Consider the following 17,109-nt stretch of genomic DNA (forward strand, 5'->3'; position numbering starts at 1 on the left):
AGGCTGTGATAACGAGGAACGACTTGATTTTTACGTAGGTGCAAATAAGCACCGAACCACTGTCATAAGTCACTTCTATATTATTTGCAACAAATTTGAAAATACCTACATGTTCGCTATGTTTACCGGGTAGATTCGGTACTGAAACGAATAGATAAAAATTACCAAAGCTGGCATAAATCAAAATATAAGTAATTATTACCGTAAAATTTTCTGTCAAAATATATTTTGTTATCGATTTTAAGCAATAATCTCACTTTTTCTTCTTCAGGCAGGTACCAGCCTGTGGCGCAGACTAGAAAAAGAGACATTTAAGATTTAATTTTTAAAACAAAATCAATATGAGTTTCTTTACCACTATACTTCATGAAATATGCTGTGAACGAGTCGCATAATTCATAGTGACCCTTCTCATCAGAGGCTGTCAAATTTTAATTAATTATGAGATTTAAAGATATATCAATAACTTTCAATGAAATTCCTTACCGTGAACGTTTCCACCAGCCAACAGGACGACGCCGGCGATGAAAAGAATGAGCCTCATCATGCTCGTATCAGAACGAGAGAAGAAATCATACCACGATTGGCGAACAAGCACTATTTAAAGCTAAGTGTTTTTATTTGTATCCCAGGTACGTGTTGGAAATACAAACAAATATGCGAAAAATCAGTGGGCATTTCCCGGTCTTTTGAAATATAGCTTATTGCATTCCATTCTTGTTTGTATAAATATTTTGATATCAAGAATAGTTTGAATTGAAAGATGAAAAACGCTTCTATGTACAGAAGTATAATCGTTGTTCGATGAAAATAAATTATTATGGTCAGCAGTTTAAAATAAATGAACGCTCAAAACTTCCAGATGATTATTTTGTCAGAAAATATTTATCGTCAAAATTGTCATAAATTTCAAATACCGTTTTCGCTGAATTAATCTTCGCAGTTTAGCCATTAGGTAGTTTCAAATTTAGGTGTAGGATGATGAACACCGTCTGTTAATTTGATGATAATGCCTGCCATCAGCGCCTAGAGCCGATATCGATGCGGTGCTGCCATGCAACGATGCACTGCAAGTTGCATAAGTACATTTAAGTATATAAATTCTAGACTTCTGTTGTGCCATTCATTTAATTTCTCTTTATTTGCGTAAGCTGGCGGGATGCCTTTTTGCAACTGTGAAATAACTGGAAGACAAATATCTTGCTGGTTTGCACCTTTCCAGCATGCGTGATTTGGCTTCACGGTACGAATGTCTAGCGTTTAAAGAAAAGTCCTCGTTGCGGAGGCAAGTGGCCCTTGAGTGGGCTGGGTCCCTGTGCGGCCTGGTGCGCACATGTTATCCGTTCGCGGTGTTATTGGCACCAGGGTTTCAGCATTCGTGCTAGCACAGTGCGCGCCCTTCCCGCTCCTCGGACAGGGAAGAAAAGAAAAATAAATTAAAATTCATATATTTTTAAAGAATTGAATAAATGGCAGTAGTCTCTCATTTCAATATTTAATTTTTGCTTGAGCAAAATTGCAATCATTTTTGGTGGAGTCGCCCTTATATTATGAAGCATTGGGATATTTAGGTATAGTTGACAGGCACTCCAGGGTCCATTCAAAACTCAGCCCCTCTGAAAAAAACTATTTTATTTTTATTTTTAATAATTTTGTGTCTTGTAATAACTTCTTTATATTTTTCCCATCTTAAATTATCTTCTTTCTTCTCTTTTTAACTGGACCAATCAATCATTCAATTAAAAAGTAATATGTTTTCTCATATCATATATTTTTTTCGAGCATATATACAACAGTTAAAGATCGTGAAAGGTATTATAATATTAATATGAATAAATTTGGTTTAAAGGCTACAAAAATAGCCGTTAATACTTATCTACTTTTGACGCAAAGGAAATCATCGCACAATTAGCTTTTGATTGTTTTAAAATCACGTTTTAATAATATTATGCGACTGTGTCATTGTTTATTTTGTTCTACTGAAATACAAAAGGACTTGATGCGTAAAAGCTGTAAATAACAGTCAATACCTAATTAGTTGAAGTGTCATATTTAAAAAATAGTTAGTCATATCCCTCTTGCGCCGTCTATATGAATGGTGTTTTCAGTACATTTGAATTCTACAACACTAGCCGGCCGTTTTCCTGACAAAGGTGAGCTGCATTCGTGTAAATTCTGAGATGATAATAAATTTACAATTTGATTTTAGATGCGTCAATTGGGCGTCTTGTTTTGGAAGAACACCATCCTGGTGCGGCGCCGGCATTGGTTCATTTCTATGCTGGAATTCACCCTGCCTGTGCTGCTTTTTTCACTCTATACGCCTACATATATGCAAAAGAAATCCGTCCAACTCTTGACGAGGAGAACAATACGACCCGTTATTTTGAGCCTATTGATTCTTTAGTTTTGGTCTCTCCTCTATTACACAGGGATGTCTTCTACGCACCGAAAAACAACTTCATAGAGACTTTGGTCTTCAGAGCAAGCAATTATGGAAGATTCCAGAGTAAGATTTTGTGCGCTGAATATCGTTCATTCGGATTAATGATTGATACAAATTTATAGGCATGCAAGGATTTGACACTGAGGAAGAATTGCTGATGTTCAATATGACAAAAGGGACTATTGGCTTGATCTTTGAGGGAGATGCTGCCACAATTGTGAACGGCCAGGTGCCGAAGAAGCTTGACTACAAGATCAGAATTCAGGAACAATTTAAAACAGGGACACTGATTAATACCCGATCGGAATGTCCAAGATTTGAACACGAAGGTAAGATATATAGTACTATAGATATATATAGTTAAGCTTTTATTTTTACGTTCATTTAATGCTGTTATATCTGAAAATAAAAGTAAAACATGCTTTCTTGGATGGACTTAATAACACGATGATGCACATAATTTAATTTCAAGATCCATATTTGTCGACTGGCTTCCTTGGAGTCCAACTGGTCACTAACAAAGCATTCATTGAGCTTGCTAAATCCCAAGAAGAGCAGAAACCACCTGAAAACATCGACGACCAGATTCTTCTACAAAATATGCCTTGCCCGCCCTATTCATACGACCAAAATCCTATCTATTTTTTGCCCTTTATTAGCATATTTAGTTTCTTGACCCTATGTGTCACTGTAACGAAACGAATTGTTGAGGAAAAACAATCAGGAGCAAAGGTTTTCACAATTCATAATTAAAAGATATGGGAAAAATATCCAATTTTTTCTTAGGAGCTCATGATGCTGATGGGCATGGAAAAGTGGACTTTCTGGGTTGGTTGGTTCATCGACGCTCTGCTCGTCAAAGCCTTGACCATCGGCTTCATCGTTTTTATTCTCAAAACCCCAATTGAAGAACAAGCCAATTTGATCGAGACGAGTCCTTCTCTTTTGTTTGTCATGTTTATCATGTATGGTGCCAGCGCTATTGTCTTCCTCTTTGCCCTCAGCACATTCTTCTCCGGCCGTAAGATTTTTCTTCCATTCAGGACGAGACAAGAATTAAGAGTTTATATTTTCAGCCGTCTTCGCAACGATTGTCAGTCTGTTTGCCTGGCTGTCACCCTTGGCCATTCCTTCTGAAAGATGGAGAAACACTGGATTCTTCACCAAATGTCTCTATATGCTGTTTCCTAATATGGGCCTGTACTTTAGCTTCGATTCGGTTTATAAACTCGAGGAAAAAGGTAAATTTTCCAGTATTAATAATCCAACGATTGTAAATTTGACTTATGTATATATAGGCGTTGGTGCCCAGTGGAGCAACTTTTACACGCCTCTATCGCCACACGACGCATCTATATTACAAGTGTTTATCATGTATCTCATTGACATCGTCCTCTACTCCATCATCACTTGGTACGTCAGTGAAGTGAATCCTGGCGAGTACGGCTACAAGCAGCCATACCTGTTTTTTGCCACCAAGCAATACTGGCTTGGAGAAACAAATAAAATTGAGTTCAGTGAGTATCACAAAATAAACCGAAACAAATTTAACGTTTTACGTATATATAGTTGAAGACCCTGACACACTGAGTCAAGAGAACTACGAACGGCCCCTGACTAATAACATGGCGGATGACAGGATTGGAATCTCCATCAGGAACCTCAAAAAAACGTATCCTGGCAAACTGGGCGGTCCGGCTGTCAAGGCAGTGCGTGGCGTCTCGCTGGACATCTACAAAGGCGAAATCACAGCCTTTCTCGGTCACAACGGCGCTGGAAAAACGACCACGATGTCCATACTGACTGGAATGATTTCTCCTTCTGATGGCTTGGTGCAGGTTTTGGGACTCGAACTGAAAAACAACATTTCGCTTTTGAGAAAGTCCGTAGGGCTGTGTCCGCAGCACAACTTGCTCTTTGGAGAACTCACAGTTAAACAACACCTCGTCTTCTTCGCCGTGGTAATAAACTACAGAGCAACTATTTTGTATTGTGCATAAAACGATTTAATTTTTAAAAAAGTTGAAAGGAAAATCGATGAAGGACGCAGTGAAAGAAGCAAAAGAACTTTTGCGCACTCTTCGTTTGGAATGTAAGATGGACGCGTTGGTGTCCGAACTGTCTGGAGGCATGAAGAGGAAACTGCAGTTGGCTATAGCCCTCGTCGGAGGATCAAAGGTATAAACTATATTTTGGCCTGAAGATAAATTACAACCCATGCATACTGCAGGTTGTGATGTTGGACGAGCCCACTTCAGGCCTTGCTCCTGAAGCAAGGCGAGAGATCTGGGACCTCCTGCTGGTATTAACTTAACCTTTTAAGACAATTCATACTTAACAATTTTTGAACAGCGTTTCAGAGAAAACAAAACCATCCTGTTGAGCACGCATTTCATGGAGGAAGCAGACGTGTTGGGTGACACAATAGTAATTATGTCGCGTGGAAGGATAGAATGTTGCGGCTCGACCATGTGTATTTGAAGAGACTCTTTGGTAACTCACACCCGCCTAATAAACACTTTAAATCTGAGCTAAATCAAAACTAATCTTTAAAAGGTACTGGATATCGCCTGAGCCTGTTGACGACGAATAACTGCGACGAAAGCTCCCTGCAGAACGCTGTCAAACAAGTTCTTCCGGAAGCAATAGTTGAAAACTCTACGCAAGATACAACAAACTCGGCGAAAACCGGTCCTATCACATTCATCCTGCCAACAGAAAAGGTGGACCAATTCTCTAAGCTATTCGACGTCCTTGAAACTTCAAAGGATGATCTCGGAATTTCCAGTATTGGAGTGTCTGTCACTTCCATGGAAGAAGTGTTTTTAAAGTGAATATATAAAACATTCCTTTCCTGTTAATAGGTTTGTTAAAACTTATTAATATTCAGGGTTGGAGAATTGTCAGCAAGAAAATATGGCAGCGAAAGTTTGAAAGATTTTGACATAACGGACAGAGGGATGGACACCCTGAAAATTACCCAGACGATGAGATTAACCGGTATTTACCTCTTTTTCGAGCAATTCCGAGCTCTCCTAGTGAAAAAAGTAATCTTCTGCAAAAAGAACTGGTTCAACCTTCTCCTTCAGGTACATCCTGAATTCCATTGCTTTTCTTTAAATCTACATTTGCACTAAAATTTTTTGCAGGTTATCCTACCTATTTTACTAACTCTGAGTTCGGTTTTGTTGTCTTATCCTGGCGAGGCAGCAGTTGTCGTGGACTCCAACTCTACGTTGCCGTTAAAGCTGAGAGAGTACAGCTCAGGTGGCACTTTGCAGGTGCTGTACGAAAGGGATACTTCTAAACAGGCAGAACTATTCGCTAAAATCTTTGAAGAGAACTTGCGAGGTGAAGCCAATGCAACTAAAGTACATCTTTAATTTTTTGATAGTAAATGTATGTTTATTTGTTCATTAAATTTTCATTAAGGTTAACGGGCTTCAAGAAAAATTAATTGATATTGGAACCAAAAGCCTTAAGGATTATCTATTGAACTACATCATTGCAGCCAACTTCACTACTGTTAATGAAGTATCGCAAATCACCGGCTTCTACAGCTTTTCCACTCCACATTCCGCGCCAATTTCTATGAATTCGATCTCAAACACTTTACTAAACTATCATCAATTTAGTCGCCTTAATAATATGGCTGGGTATTCCACAACTTGGCTGGATTTTCACCACCTCTATCAATCTAATTCTGCCTCTTCAGGAAAGGGTGCTCAAATCAAGGCAGCTACAGGTATATATATAATTAATTGAAATCTATGAGGTTGATTAAAAAAACTTTCTTTAAGATGATGACCGGCTGTCCTGTTTATCTGATTTGGCTGAGCTATTTGGTCATTGACGTGTTGATCACCTCGGTTGTGGTCATTCTCGTCCTTTTTCTGATTTACCTGGTTGACACGATGCACATTTTTTCCACCGGAACTGCATTTGGTACTTGGTTTGTTCAAGTTTTGCTCCCAAACTAAAACCTAATCTGTGCAGGAGTTTTGTCCAGCATTTTGTTCTTGTACGGAACGTGTGGAACGCTGTTCGCTTATTTCATCAGCATCCCTACAAGAAAAAACACGTGTCTGACTCGTGTCAAACCTGTGATTTTGGGTGCGTGTACACAAGTTACAAACACGTGTTTGTCACCTGTCTGACACGTCACTAAGTTCGTGCCAAACACGTGTTTTTCGCACAAGTTCACGTGTTGACACGTGTTAAACACGTGTCATATTAAATTGCGATTAGCGCTTATATATAGGTATTTTTGATTCAATTCGAGTACAAATAAGGAAATATAATTGAAACAAACATATTTATTTGCTACACTTGATAAAGATTTTAATTCCTTGGTTTCCAAAACATGGTACATCAATCATTTTACTTAAACACTAATTCAGTTTCCGCATAGAAAAAAGAGCATAACAGAATCTGTCATAGACTACACTCAAAGGGAAAATCCTTACGGTGAGAAGCAAAATGCGGCTCTCAAATTGAGAACGCAATTTTGAGTCTGACCGTGAGTAGCAGAGAGGTGGTCTGGCGCTTTTGGATCTCACAGATCCTCGCTTCAATCTCACAGTGAGGTCAAAAAGCGGCCAGCCTTCTCGTACTCTAGGGTACAACCCAAATGCTCGCTCGCTTCAGTCTCGACTGAGAGCGAGCGTTTCAATCGCACAGTGAGATCCAAAAAAGCGTTCGGTCTCGCTTCTGGTATTCAAGGTGAGACTTAAAGTTTCGCCCCGAATTTGAGAGCCGCATGTCTCACTGTGAGTAGCAGAGGCGACCAGACGCTCTTGGATCTCACAATTAGATCGAAACTCTCGCTCTCAGTCGATACCGAAGCGAGCGAGCATTTGGGTTCAACCCTTGAGTACGAGAAGGCTGAACGCTTTTTGATCTCACTGTGAGATTGAAGCGAGGATCTCGGCGAGATCCAAAAGCGACAGACCGCCTCTCTCTGTTAGTCACGGCGAGACTCAAAATTGCGTTCTCAATTTGAGAGCCGCATTTTGCTTCTCACCGTAAGGATTTTCCCTCTGAGTGTAGTCTATGACAGATTAAGTGTGTAAAAGATTAAGCTGCATTACATTACGATCGTTCAGTTTCAACAAAACAATAGATAAAAGCACTGTAAATCAGATAATTTTTTTATAATTAATATGCTTGCTGGGTTTCAAAATAAAATAAAAAGTAAAGCGACCGAGGTCAATTGTTGTTGAAATTAGGAAATGTATCAAAATAATATAAATTTTAAATATAAAACCACCATTAACATTTTCCTCACATGCCTCCTCTTCTCCCTCTGCATCAGGTGATCCTTCACAGGCTGTTCTCTTTCAGCTGCTTCTACTTCTCCTTCCCTTTCTCCTTCTTCTTCGACCTGGCGCGTACTTGCCATCTCTAAAAAGGTCAAAAAATGAATATAAACGATTATTTGATATTTTGGTTTGTAGAACAGTTACGTAGCATAACTTTTTCGCGTATAATATAAAAATGTATTCCAGGCCATATTAATAGTTTCAATATTTTCGCATTTTTTTCATTTTTAGTTTTGTTTCTTTTGTTTATTTTTTTAATTAATTAATTTTAATTAATTCTATTTTAAAGGTTCAATTTGCTTTATGCATTTTCAATTTTTAAATCTTCAAATATATACTGATTAATTTTTGAAATGAAATAAAATAAAGTATTTCATTCCAGACTTGCTTCATTTCTGTACTTAGGATTTAAAAAAAAATTAAAACAGTATAGGAGGACTAAGGAAATTGTATTGAGGTAATTTTTAATTTGCTTTAAAAATAGGTTTTAAATGAGTTAATAACAGTTTTAATCAAATTGCATCTTAAAAATGTTTTCACTGAAACGCATAAAAATGAAATTGTACACATACAATGGTTGTACAGAATATAAACGATGCGAAAAGTGTTTAAAGATGATTGATACAAGGCGACAATTAATTTTTTTTTAATAATTGGATGCAAAAATCAGTCGATTTATTATTTTAAAATAATAAAAAAGAACTTGCTAGAAAATATTCCGATTTTTCTAAGATTTTTAGAAAATTTCCAGCGTTTGACCGCATTTTTGGCAAATTTCCTCTCGTCGAGATCTTTCCAACAGCGTATATGAAACTTTTTAGGGGAATTATTTGTTGCGAAATTTCAGATTTCAAGTAAGGATAGGCAGTCCTCATCATTTAAAAAGCATGATAACATTTCAGCCAATTTTCTCAAATATTTACAGTGCTAATTAAGGATTATCTTGCTTGGTGTTTTTCCTGAAATAAAGGTTTTACTATAACTAATGTCAGGATATCATAAACTATTTTGGTCACGAGTAATTATACAATTTAGTCACATTTTTCTTTCTTATCTTAACAGCAAAATATAACTTGATTTTTATTCATTTTTATTTGGTGTCAACTTTGCAAGTATGTAATGTATGTATAACAATTTTTTAATTCCAAGTGAAATAATGATGCGGTTGGAAACCTAAATATCTAACCACAACAGTGTGTGACTCTGCGCGTGGCTGCTATGTTATTTAATAAAGTTTGACAATAATTTTTACCTCTAAATAGTCAGAATAGACGATTTGAAACGGGTTTTAAATGATTTTGGTAAATATAGACGATTTCAAGTATGATTCAGCATAAATAATTGCATTTTTTTGTTCTTTTTATGCCTGTCCGAGGAGCGGGAAGGGCGCGCACTGTGCCTATATATAGCACGCATGCTGAAACCCGCGAATGCCACACACATGGGCCCACCAGCCCAGTGAAGGCGAAAACGCGGTATTTGAAAATTTTGCTGATGATAAAGTTTTGAGCGTTCATTTATTAAACTGCGAACCAAAAGAATTTTTTTTCATCAAACAACGATTATCCTTCTTTACGTGGAAGCGTTATCTTGACAGCAAAATATTTATACAAACAAGAATGGAATGCAAAATAGCTAATATTTCAAATGACCTGGAAATGCCCACTGATTATTTCGCATATTTGTTTGTCTTTCCCTCACGTACCTGGGATATAAATAAAAACACTTGGCTTTAAATAGTGCCTTTTCGCCAATCGTGGTATGATTTCTTCTCTCGTTCTGATACGAGCATGATGAGGCCCATTCTTTTCATCGCCGGCGTCGTCCTGTTGGCTGGTGGAAACGTTCACGGTAAGGAATTTCATTGAAAGTTATTGATATATCTTTAAATCTCATAATTAATTAAAATTTGACAGCCTCTGATGAGAAGGGTCACTATGAATTATGCGACTCGTTCACAGCATATTTCATGAAGTATAGTGGTAAAGAAACTCATATTGATTTTGTTTTAAATATTAAATCTAAAATGTCTCTTTCATAGTCTGCGCCAAAGGCAGGTAGCTGACTGAAGAAGAGACAGTGGAATTCGTCCTTGAAATCGATGACAAAAAATATTTTGACAAACATATATCTCTGGTAATTATTACTTATATTTTAATTTATGCCAGCGTTGATAATTTTCATAATTTTTATCCAATTGTTTCAGTACCGAATCTGCCCGAACACTTTCCCTTCTTCAGGCAAGTACCAGAGCCTGTCGCAGGTATTTCATCAAGTAAGCCGTGAAAGTATCGCAGTATTGATAGTATATCCATTCTCATCCGGATTAGAGACTGTCAAATTTGAATTAATTATGAGATTTAAAGATATATCAATAACTTTCAATGAAATTCCTTACCGTGAACGTTTCCAGAAGCCAACAGGACGACGCCGGCGATGAATAGAATGGGCCTCATCATGCTCGTATCAGAACGAGAGAAGAAATCATACCACGATTGGCGAAAAGGCACTATTTAAAGCTAAGTGTTTTTATTTGTATCCCAGGTACGTGTTGGAAAGACAAACAAATATGCGAAATAATTTCCCGGTCTTTTGAAATATATTGCTTATTGCTTTTGGAAATCAATAAGCTATATTTCAAAAGACCGGGAAATTATTTCGCATATTTGTTTGTCTTTCCAACACGTACCTGGGATACAAATAAAAACTCTTAGCTTTAAATAGTGCTTGTTCGCCAATCGTGGTGGGATTATTTCTTCTTTCGTTCCGATGAGCATGAGGCGCGTCAATATAAATATTTTGCTGTCAACAATAGTTTGAATTGCATAGATTATGTATTACTTACTTATCTTACTCTTATCTTTTGTATTGGGTTTCAATAAATCTATGTTGTTGCAAAACTATCCAGAAAATTTCTTTCATTTCAGTTGTCCAGCAGTTAGGAAATTTGCCATTAATTTAAACCTTCCGTCATAAAATATAAAATGCAATGGAAATTAGGGAAGTCCTTGTTTATTTGCATTTGATTTCTGAAAGGAGAAAATAATGAATGAATTACAACAATTAATACACAGATTCAGATTTCTTTTATTTCATAGGATCAAAATTTGCAAAAGATTTTTGTAAATGAATCGCATCCTGATAAATAATATCGTATTTTTCTGTAAAAATACAACAATCCCGCCAAAAGTATTCCCGCTCCTCTTGAAATCCCACTCCCGCCACTAGATGGCTCTGGTAAACATAAACATACGTAAGGCACCGGGCCCGTCACAATCTCAAATCACACGTCGTGCGTCGAGAGTCGAAACCCGAAAGCAGCCTCGTTTTTTTAGTATACCCTTACCGCATTTTGATTTCCCTAGCAAATTTTCACAATGAAGGTTAAAATGCTTTCTCGTAACCCGGACCAGTACATCCGAGAGACGAAAAACGATCTGCATAAAAGTGAGTTTTGAAGAACGGCCCCGGATTTCTCTAACACTTAAATTTGTACCAAATTCCAGTGCAAAGAAATTATGACCCTGATTTGCATCCGTTAGAAGCGCCTCGAGAATACAAGCAGGCGTTAAATGCCGTCAAATTGGAGCGAGTTTTCGCTAAACCGTTCTTGTGCTGTCTGGATGGCCATCGAGACGGAGTCACTAGCGTGGCCAAACACCCTGAGCGCCTCTCCACCGTGGCCAGTGGCTCTTACAACGGCGAGGTTGTTGATTGATTCCTCCATTAAAAATTATTCCGTTTAATGTATAAAATTTCTCTGCCGCAGGTCATAATTTGGAATTTGGCTTCAAGGAAAGAACAGGCTCGTGTTAAAGCTCACGAGGGATCTGTTAAAGGCATGACTTTTGATCCCACCGGCGAAAACCTGATCACCTGTGGTGATGATAAGACAATTAAAATTTGGAATACGGACAGTGATGACTGTAAAGAACACAAGGCGAAATCTATAATTGTCTGCACGGTATGAAGGCATGATTATTTCACGCACAAGACTGAAAAAACATAAAATTTCAGAATAGCATATTTTCCATCTCGCACAGCCGGGACTCTAAAACCTTCGTGACTGGTGGAGAGGTTGTCCAGCTCTGGGACGGCGTAAAAGTTATTCCAGACGTTACAACGCACTGGGGAGTCGACCCCATTCACTGCGTTCAATTTAACCCAGTAGAAACTAATTTAATTGGTGAGTTGATTGTTGCTTTTCCTCAATTTCTCCAAACATTTCTCTGTGGCAATTTTTCAAATCGAGGTCATGAGCAAATAATTAGAATATTAGTGAAAACTGAGGTGCCAACTGGCAAAAAAGGAAAAAATCGCTCTTTACCACTCCACTGCATCTTTTTTTTAACTAAAAATGCGGGTTTTTGCAACTAACTTGTCCTCAAATATAAATATTAATTGGTCACTTAATTATTTATTTCAGGTGCTTGCAGTAGCGACCGGAGCATCATTATTTATGACATTAGGCAGGCGACCGCAGTTCGGAAATTGACCATGAAGATGAAGGTGAACAAACTTTGCTGGAATCCGATGGAAGCTTTCAACTTCACTGCAGCATCGGAAGATTACAAGTGAGAATTAATTCGGTTTCTTTAAAAAAATTAACTCATGAAAACATTTATTTTCAGTTTGTACACATTCGACTGCAGAAATCTGTCTAATCCACTTGTGATGCACGTCGGCCACACATCCGCGGTGATCGACGTGGACTATTGCCCGACGGGAAACGAGTTCGTCTCCGGCAGCTACGACAAAACAATCAGGATTTTCGAATCTCACAAAGTAAAGAGCTGCAGATTTTCTAATGGAACTCTAATTTGAGTCTTGTTTTTACAGACGACCTCTCGAGAGGTTTATCACACAAAAAGGATGCAGAGGCTGACGTGCGTCGCTTACACGCACGACAGCCGGTACATCATCTCCGGCTCGGATGAGATGAACTTGCGGCTGTGGAAGGCAATTGCCTGGCAGAAACAGGGGGTGGTGAGTGTGTTGAGGGGTGCAATTTTGTGTTTTTCCTAAAGTGCTATGCGATTTTTAGATCAAGCCTCGAGAGAAAGCAGCGTTGGAGTACAACAACTCGCTGAAGGAGAAGTTCATGACTCATCCGCAAATAAAACGCATTGCCAACCATAGACAAGTGCCAAGGCACATCTTCAATGCTGCGAAAGAACATAAAATCATTTATCAGAAGATTAAGAGAAAGTATGTCTTCAGCTGTGCTTCGTTTTTTATATCAATTCTAAACCAAAATTTTACTTCCAGGGATTTCAACAGGAAGGCGCACTCAAAACCTGGAACTGTCCATATTAAGGCTTCAAAACTCAAAGCGATTGTAAAGGAAGATGAATAAATATAGAATTTTCTATATTAGATTACCAATTCTATTTAATTACAGAGGTGTTAACTGATTTTTAGTGAATTAATTCAGCTGTGCATCATATTAGAGGGCCAGAGAAAGGTCAGATTCGAGCTGTCAGGCATTAAAAAGTAAGAAAACGGACAAAGACAAGAAGTCAATTTTGTAATGTACTGAAAGAGTTGTGCTCGAATTTTGGGGAAGTCTATAAGTGTAAATTTTGAATATATTTTGAATTCAAATTTGGCTCATGATAATCTAAGAGCATGTAAGTTTTTTTTATGAAAGAATTGGCCAGGATCCAGGATTGTAGAACGACAAATTAACGATCGAGAAGGCGAATAAATAAAATATTTATTTATATATATTAGATTTCCCATTTTATTTAAAAGTATTTGTTTTGCATGATAGAGGCTAGGTTGTGCTTTAATTTATTGATTAAAAAGCACTCAGTCAGTTGTCATGGATACCTAGGCTTTGAATGGGACGATTGGCAAACATGGCTTCAGAAAAGAGCAGTACAGAAGAAGAAATTTTAAAAAGTATCAATGATCTCAAGAAGAAAATTCAGCTCTCAGGTGATTTAATTTTAAATTAATTAATTCAGCTATTGAAAATCACATTTTAGAGGGCCAGCGAAAGGCCAAATTCGAGCTGTGCGGCATTGAAAAGAAGAAAAACACGGACAAGATCAATCAATTAAAAAATGAACTGAAAGAGTTGTGTGCCAATTTGGGAAAGCCCATCAAAGTATATATTTTTTTAAATTTTGGATTAAAATTTAACAAAATGATAATTCAAGAGTGAGGAAATTTTTAATCAGAGAGCAAAGAGTGCAAAGGCTGATTTCTTCCCGCTCAGCAATAAGAGGCCGGATGAAGCGCTCGACGTAATTGAATACAGGATCATCGAACTAAACAAGAAACTGGATTTGAAAATATACCAGCGACGTAAGGTAAAAGCATTTTCCTATATACGGCAACCGATACTTTTTACGAGTCAGATTACAGTTTGAAGGAAAATACAACGAACTTATCGAGTATATTCTGCCTGGTTAAGAAATATTCATGGTTTTAAGTGTGATATAAACGAAAATTGTCAAAGACTGCAAAACTGACTGAATGCATATATTTCAATTTTATTTTGTGTTGAACAAAGAGAGAAGCAAAGACTATTAAAAATTTCTCTAATTGTTTTTACAAATTGTATTTTGACTCTGTGTGGCATCCCCAACAGCCTTAGCGAATATGTATTATGTATTGTTGTGGACCCTTTTCTATGTTGAATTTTTATGTGATGTCGAACCGTTAAAATGATCAACTTGATGGTGATACAAACAATGTAAAGCATTGTGTTATTTTGAAATAATAATAAAATAAATCACATTTGTATGAAATCAAATTCTTAAACCGTTTTTTATTTCATGATTGCTTCTTGTATAATTTAAGAGTATTTTTCAAATATATACTTTGTTCATAACTTTGTAATGGAAATAATAATAGTTATTTCAATAGAAGTCTTTGAAAGTGTCTCCTGATATTACAATTACTTTTACGACTGTTGGAATTAATTCAATGCAAAGTGGAAGCGTGCCTATCACACTTAAATTTAAACCTCTTAATGAATCCAGGAAAAAATGGAATAGTTCTAATTATTCCGTCGCCGCGCGATCGTCTTTCTTATTGTCAGCTTTGCATGCTGGGCGCGTTCTATACGGCTCTAGAACCAGTGAGGCGATCTCCTTTTAGGCATTCCCTCATTGGAGCAATAGTGGTTTTTGATGTTATATACAGCCAAAGGGTATAAATTCGTTTGGGTGAAGGAGGGCAAGATATTTGTTCGCCGCAGCGAGCAACTTGGTGCTCTGATTAGAATCCGTTTTAGAGGACAAATCAGTACACCCCGCCCCTGCCCTGCAAAGGGCGTTCTGAAACTCGCACAAAATATCCAAAATTTACTGCATAACTATTTGTTCTGTCGATTCGTTCAATACAATGTTATTCTCGACAGAGTGCGCCAGTTTCCCGCAGCAGTTTCCCGCCTTGTTGTGGCTTGCGTTTGGTCGACTCCGCCCCCTCGCAGCTGTTTTCGATTCGATTCCCGTTGACAAGAAGAGCAGCAGTCTGCAATTATTTTCCTTCGAAAAACCTTGAAATATTACTATTTGCTCGCGTATTCGCAGCATATATTTATTGATTACTAAAACCACAGTATATTAGGTAAGCATTATTCGAGTTGTTGAGGAAAATGCGACCTCAGTTTTCATTATTTACGGCTCACAAAACGCCAATAATCTTGATTCGCCATTTCGTATTATTTTTTTTTCTCTCGGTGACTAATCTCTTTAATTATATTCAGAGTCGCAATAATTAATGCATTGAAGTATGATTAATCGTTTTCAATTCGCTGTTCTCTGCTCAGAGCTGTATTTTCCACACACAAAGGCTCGACCTTGAATTAATTCTTGCACCAGTGACGCCCAAAAGCTGTTTTTAAAACCAGTTGTAAATCACATGCTCACCATGTAGAGTGGAATAACACAAAACAAAGATATCAAGCAGCGAGCAAATGTGTTTTCTTCAGAACGAAAATCAGAAATCAAACAGCAGCAAGAATAACAATACAATTTAAATTGTGCAATGAATTTGTTAGCCACAATGCCAAATTTTATTTTCGGACACTATTAACAGCCTTGAATTATTGCAGGGTAGAAAATGCCAATTCCTAGAGGGAGCGCGGACGGAAAGGAGGTTGTTGATCTGAATGCCGCAGCCAAAGATGCCAAAAACTTCATCGACAAAATCCTCGGCGATGTGAGCAAAAAGTCTGCAACCAAGCAATTAGTATGGGGAGGCGCCACAGGCCTGTAAGTCCCAATTTTAAGGGTTAATTAACTAATCTTAATTAATTTTATCTCTGCAGCTGCACCGGATTTATCTCGATGCGAGTGGGCAAAGCGGCCGCCACGGCGCTCGGCGGCGGAATTCTGCTGCTGACCATCGCCAACCAGAAGGGTTACATCTCGGTCGACTGGGACAAGCTGACCAGGTCCGTGGACAAGGCGGTGGACAAGGTGGAGAAGGCGGCCGGAGGCTCTGGACCGAGCACCATGGACAAGGTGAAGGCCTTCGTCTCGGAAAATCAGTATTTGGCCGCCGGCTTCCTTAGCGGATTTCTCGTTGGGGTCGGCATGTCGTAAACAGCCCTTTAAATTTCTCTTGCTGAATCTGATAGGCTTAAAATATAATGTCCTGCTCGTTTCATAGGATAGTTTATGCATTTTGTGTCTGACGTTCTTAAAAAATTAAAATAAAATTTTGTTTTAACGAAGCCTGGAGTTGTTTTAAATGAAATTCTTCTGTAAGCACATGACACACGGTAATTTGTCAGGATTAAATTAAATTAACTAACTCTTTGTGTCTGTGTGCTTGCAGTTGGAGAGATTTGCAAACCGAAAAATGGACAAATTGGAGGGTGTGCTCAAAAAGAAGGAAGAGAAAGCGCGCCGGTGGTTCACCAACGATCGGGACGAGTTGCAAATTTCCGAACTGCACATTTTTGCCGCCGCTTTCGCCACTGGGCTCGCCTTGGGCACTCTCCTCGGTTAGACAGCAATTAAAATCCACCTATTTAGCTATTAGTTTCTAGCCTAGCCACTTTATCGGTCGCGCAATGATTAAAATTATTCGAATTTCCTAGTCTTGAGCACAGATCAAGCGTGTCAACTGGTATTTTTTTCTGTCTCCCACCAATTAGCATCGTGCATTTATATTTTCTAAATTTTCTCGACAAGAAAAAGAAATTTTTGATAGAGACTCTGTGACAGTAGTCTTTAACTAAATAATCGAAGAACTGCCAAATGTTTTTTGTACACCGCTGGTTGAAAACTAATCGATCTGCTTGTCATTTAATTAGTTTGTACTTAAACATCGATCTGATTCATTATAGTCGTAATAAATTTGAACCCATTGTACTCGTCA

The 17,109-nt window shown here is 37.9% G+C and overlaps 3 protein-coding genes and 1 long non-coding RNA gene across 4 annotated transcripts; all 4 read left to right on the top strand.

Annotated features, from left to right (window-relative positions):
• The first annotated feature begins 1,223 nt into the window (after window positions 1–1,223).
• On the top strand, window positions 1,224–6,426 carry LOC135942295 (phospholipid-transporting ATPase ABCA3-like). Its single transcript, XM_065488326.1, has 15 exons — window positions 1,224–1,243; window positions 2,433–2,509; window positions 2,569–2,675; window positions 3,233–3,467; window positions 3,523–3,687; window positions 3,745–3,963; window positions 4,016–4,407; window positions 4,469–4,624; window positions 4,677–4,748; window positions 4,799–4,919; window positions 5,003–5,276; window positions 5,337–5,535; window positions 5,596–5,817; window positions 6,162–6,191; window positions 6,247–6,426. The coding sequence occupies exons 1-15, from the start codon at window positions 1,224–1,226 to the stop codon at window positions 6,424–6,426; spliced, it is 2,469 nt and encodes an 822-aa protein (XP_065344398.1).
• Window positions 6,427–11,047: 4,621 nt separating this feature from the next.
• On the top strand, window positions 11,048–13,148 carry LOC135944065 (DDB1- and CUL4-associated factor 13-like). The gene is made up of 9 exons (XM_065490760.1): window positions 11,048–11,214; window positions 11,274–11,473; window positions 11,537–11,731; window positions 11,785–11,953; window positions 12,194–12,341; window positions 12,399–12,552; window positions 12,607–12,753; window positions 12,812–12,975; window positions 13,036–13,148. The coding sequence occupies exons 1-9, from the start codon at window positions 11,145–11,147 to the stop codon at window positions 13,121–13,123; spliced, it is 1,335 nt and encodes a 444-aa protein (XP_065346832.1). The 5' UTR covers window positions 11,048–11,144; the 3' UTR covers window positions 13,124–13,148.
• A 397-nt stretch (window positions 13,149–13,545) lies between these two features.
• LOC135944066 (uncharacterized) lies at window positions 13,546–14,088 on the top strand. Its single transcript, XR_010575270.1, has 3 exons — window positions 13,546–13,707; window positions 13,758–13,879; window positions 13,932–14,088. It is a non-coding gene; the product is annotated as an uncharacterized LOC135944066 (long non-coding RNA).
• A 1,105-nt stretch (window positions 14,089–15,193) lies between these two features.
• LOC135943375 (FUN14 domain-containing protein 1) lies at window positions 15,194–17,109 on the top strand. Its single transcript, XM_065489873.1, has 4 exons — window positions 15,194–15,348; window positions 15,836–15,995; window positions 16,052–16,247; window positions 16,564–17,109. The coding sequence occupies exons 2-4, from the start codon at window positions 15,844–15,846 to the stop codon at window positions 16,735–16,737; spliced, it is 522 nt and encodes a 173-aa protein (XP_065345945.1). The 5' UTR covers window positions 15,194–15,348; window positions 15,836–15,843; the 3' UTR covers window positions 16,738–17,109.

This window comes from Cloeon dipterum, chromosome 4 (assembly GCF_949628265.1).
Source record: "Cloeon dipterum chromosome 4, ieCloDipt1.1, whole genome shotgun sequence".
Taxonomy (NCBI): Eukaryota; Metazoa; Arthropoda; class Insecta; order Ephemeroptera; family Baetidae; genus Cloeon; species Cloeon dipterum.

Bases quoted from the DNA above. Each gene is read 5' to 3' on its own strand.
- LOC135942295 (XM_065488326.1), top strand. From the start codon at position 1,224: ATGCGTGATTTGGCTTCACG. The intron at 1,244-2,432 runs GTACGAATGTCT...TCTATTACACAG, and splicing joins ATGCGTGATTTGGCTTCACG to GGATGTCTTCTACGCACCGA. The intron at 4,625-4,676 runs GTATAAACTATA...TGCATACTGCAG, and splicing joins CCCTCGTCGGAGGATCAAAG to GTTGTGATGTTGGACGAGCC.
- LOC135943375 (XM_065489873.1), top strand. From the start codon at position 15,844: ATGCCAATTCCTAGAGGGAGCGCGGACGGAAAGGAGGTTGTTGATCTG. The intron at 15,996-16,051 runs GTAAGTCCCAAT...TTATCTCTGCAG, and splicing joins TGGGGAGGCGCCACAGGCCT to CTGCACCGGATTTATCTCGA. The intron at 16,248-16,563 runs GTGAAGGCCTTC...GTGTGCTTGCAG, and splicing joins GACCGAGCACCATGGACAAG to TTGGAGAGATTTGCAAACCG.
- LOC135944065 (XM_065490760.1), top strand. From the start codon at position 11,145: ATGAAGGTTAAAATGCTTTCTCGTAACCCGGACCAGTACATCCGAGAG. The intron at 11,732-11,784 runs GTATGAAGGCAT...ATAAAATTTCAG, and splicing joins AATCTATAATTGTCTGCACG to AATAGCATATTTTCCATCTC. The intron at 12,553-12,606 runs GTAAAGAGCTGC...TTGTTTTTACAG, and splicing joins GGATTTTCGAATCTCACAAA to ACGACCTCTCGAGAGGTTTA.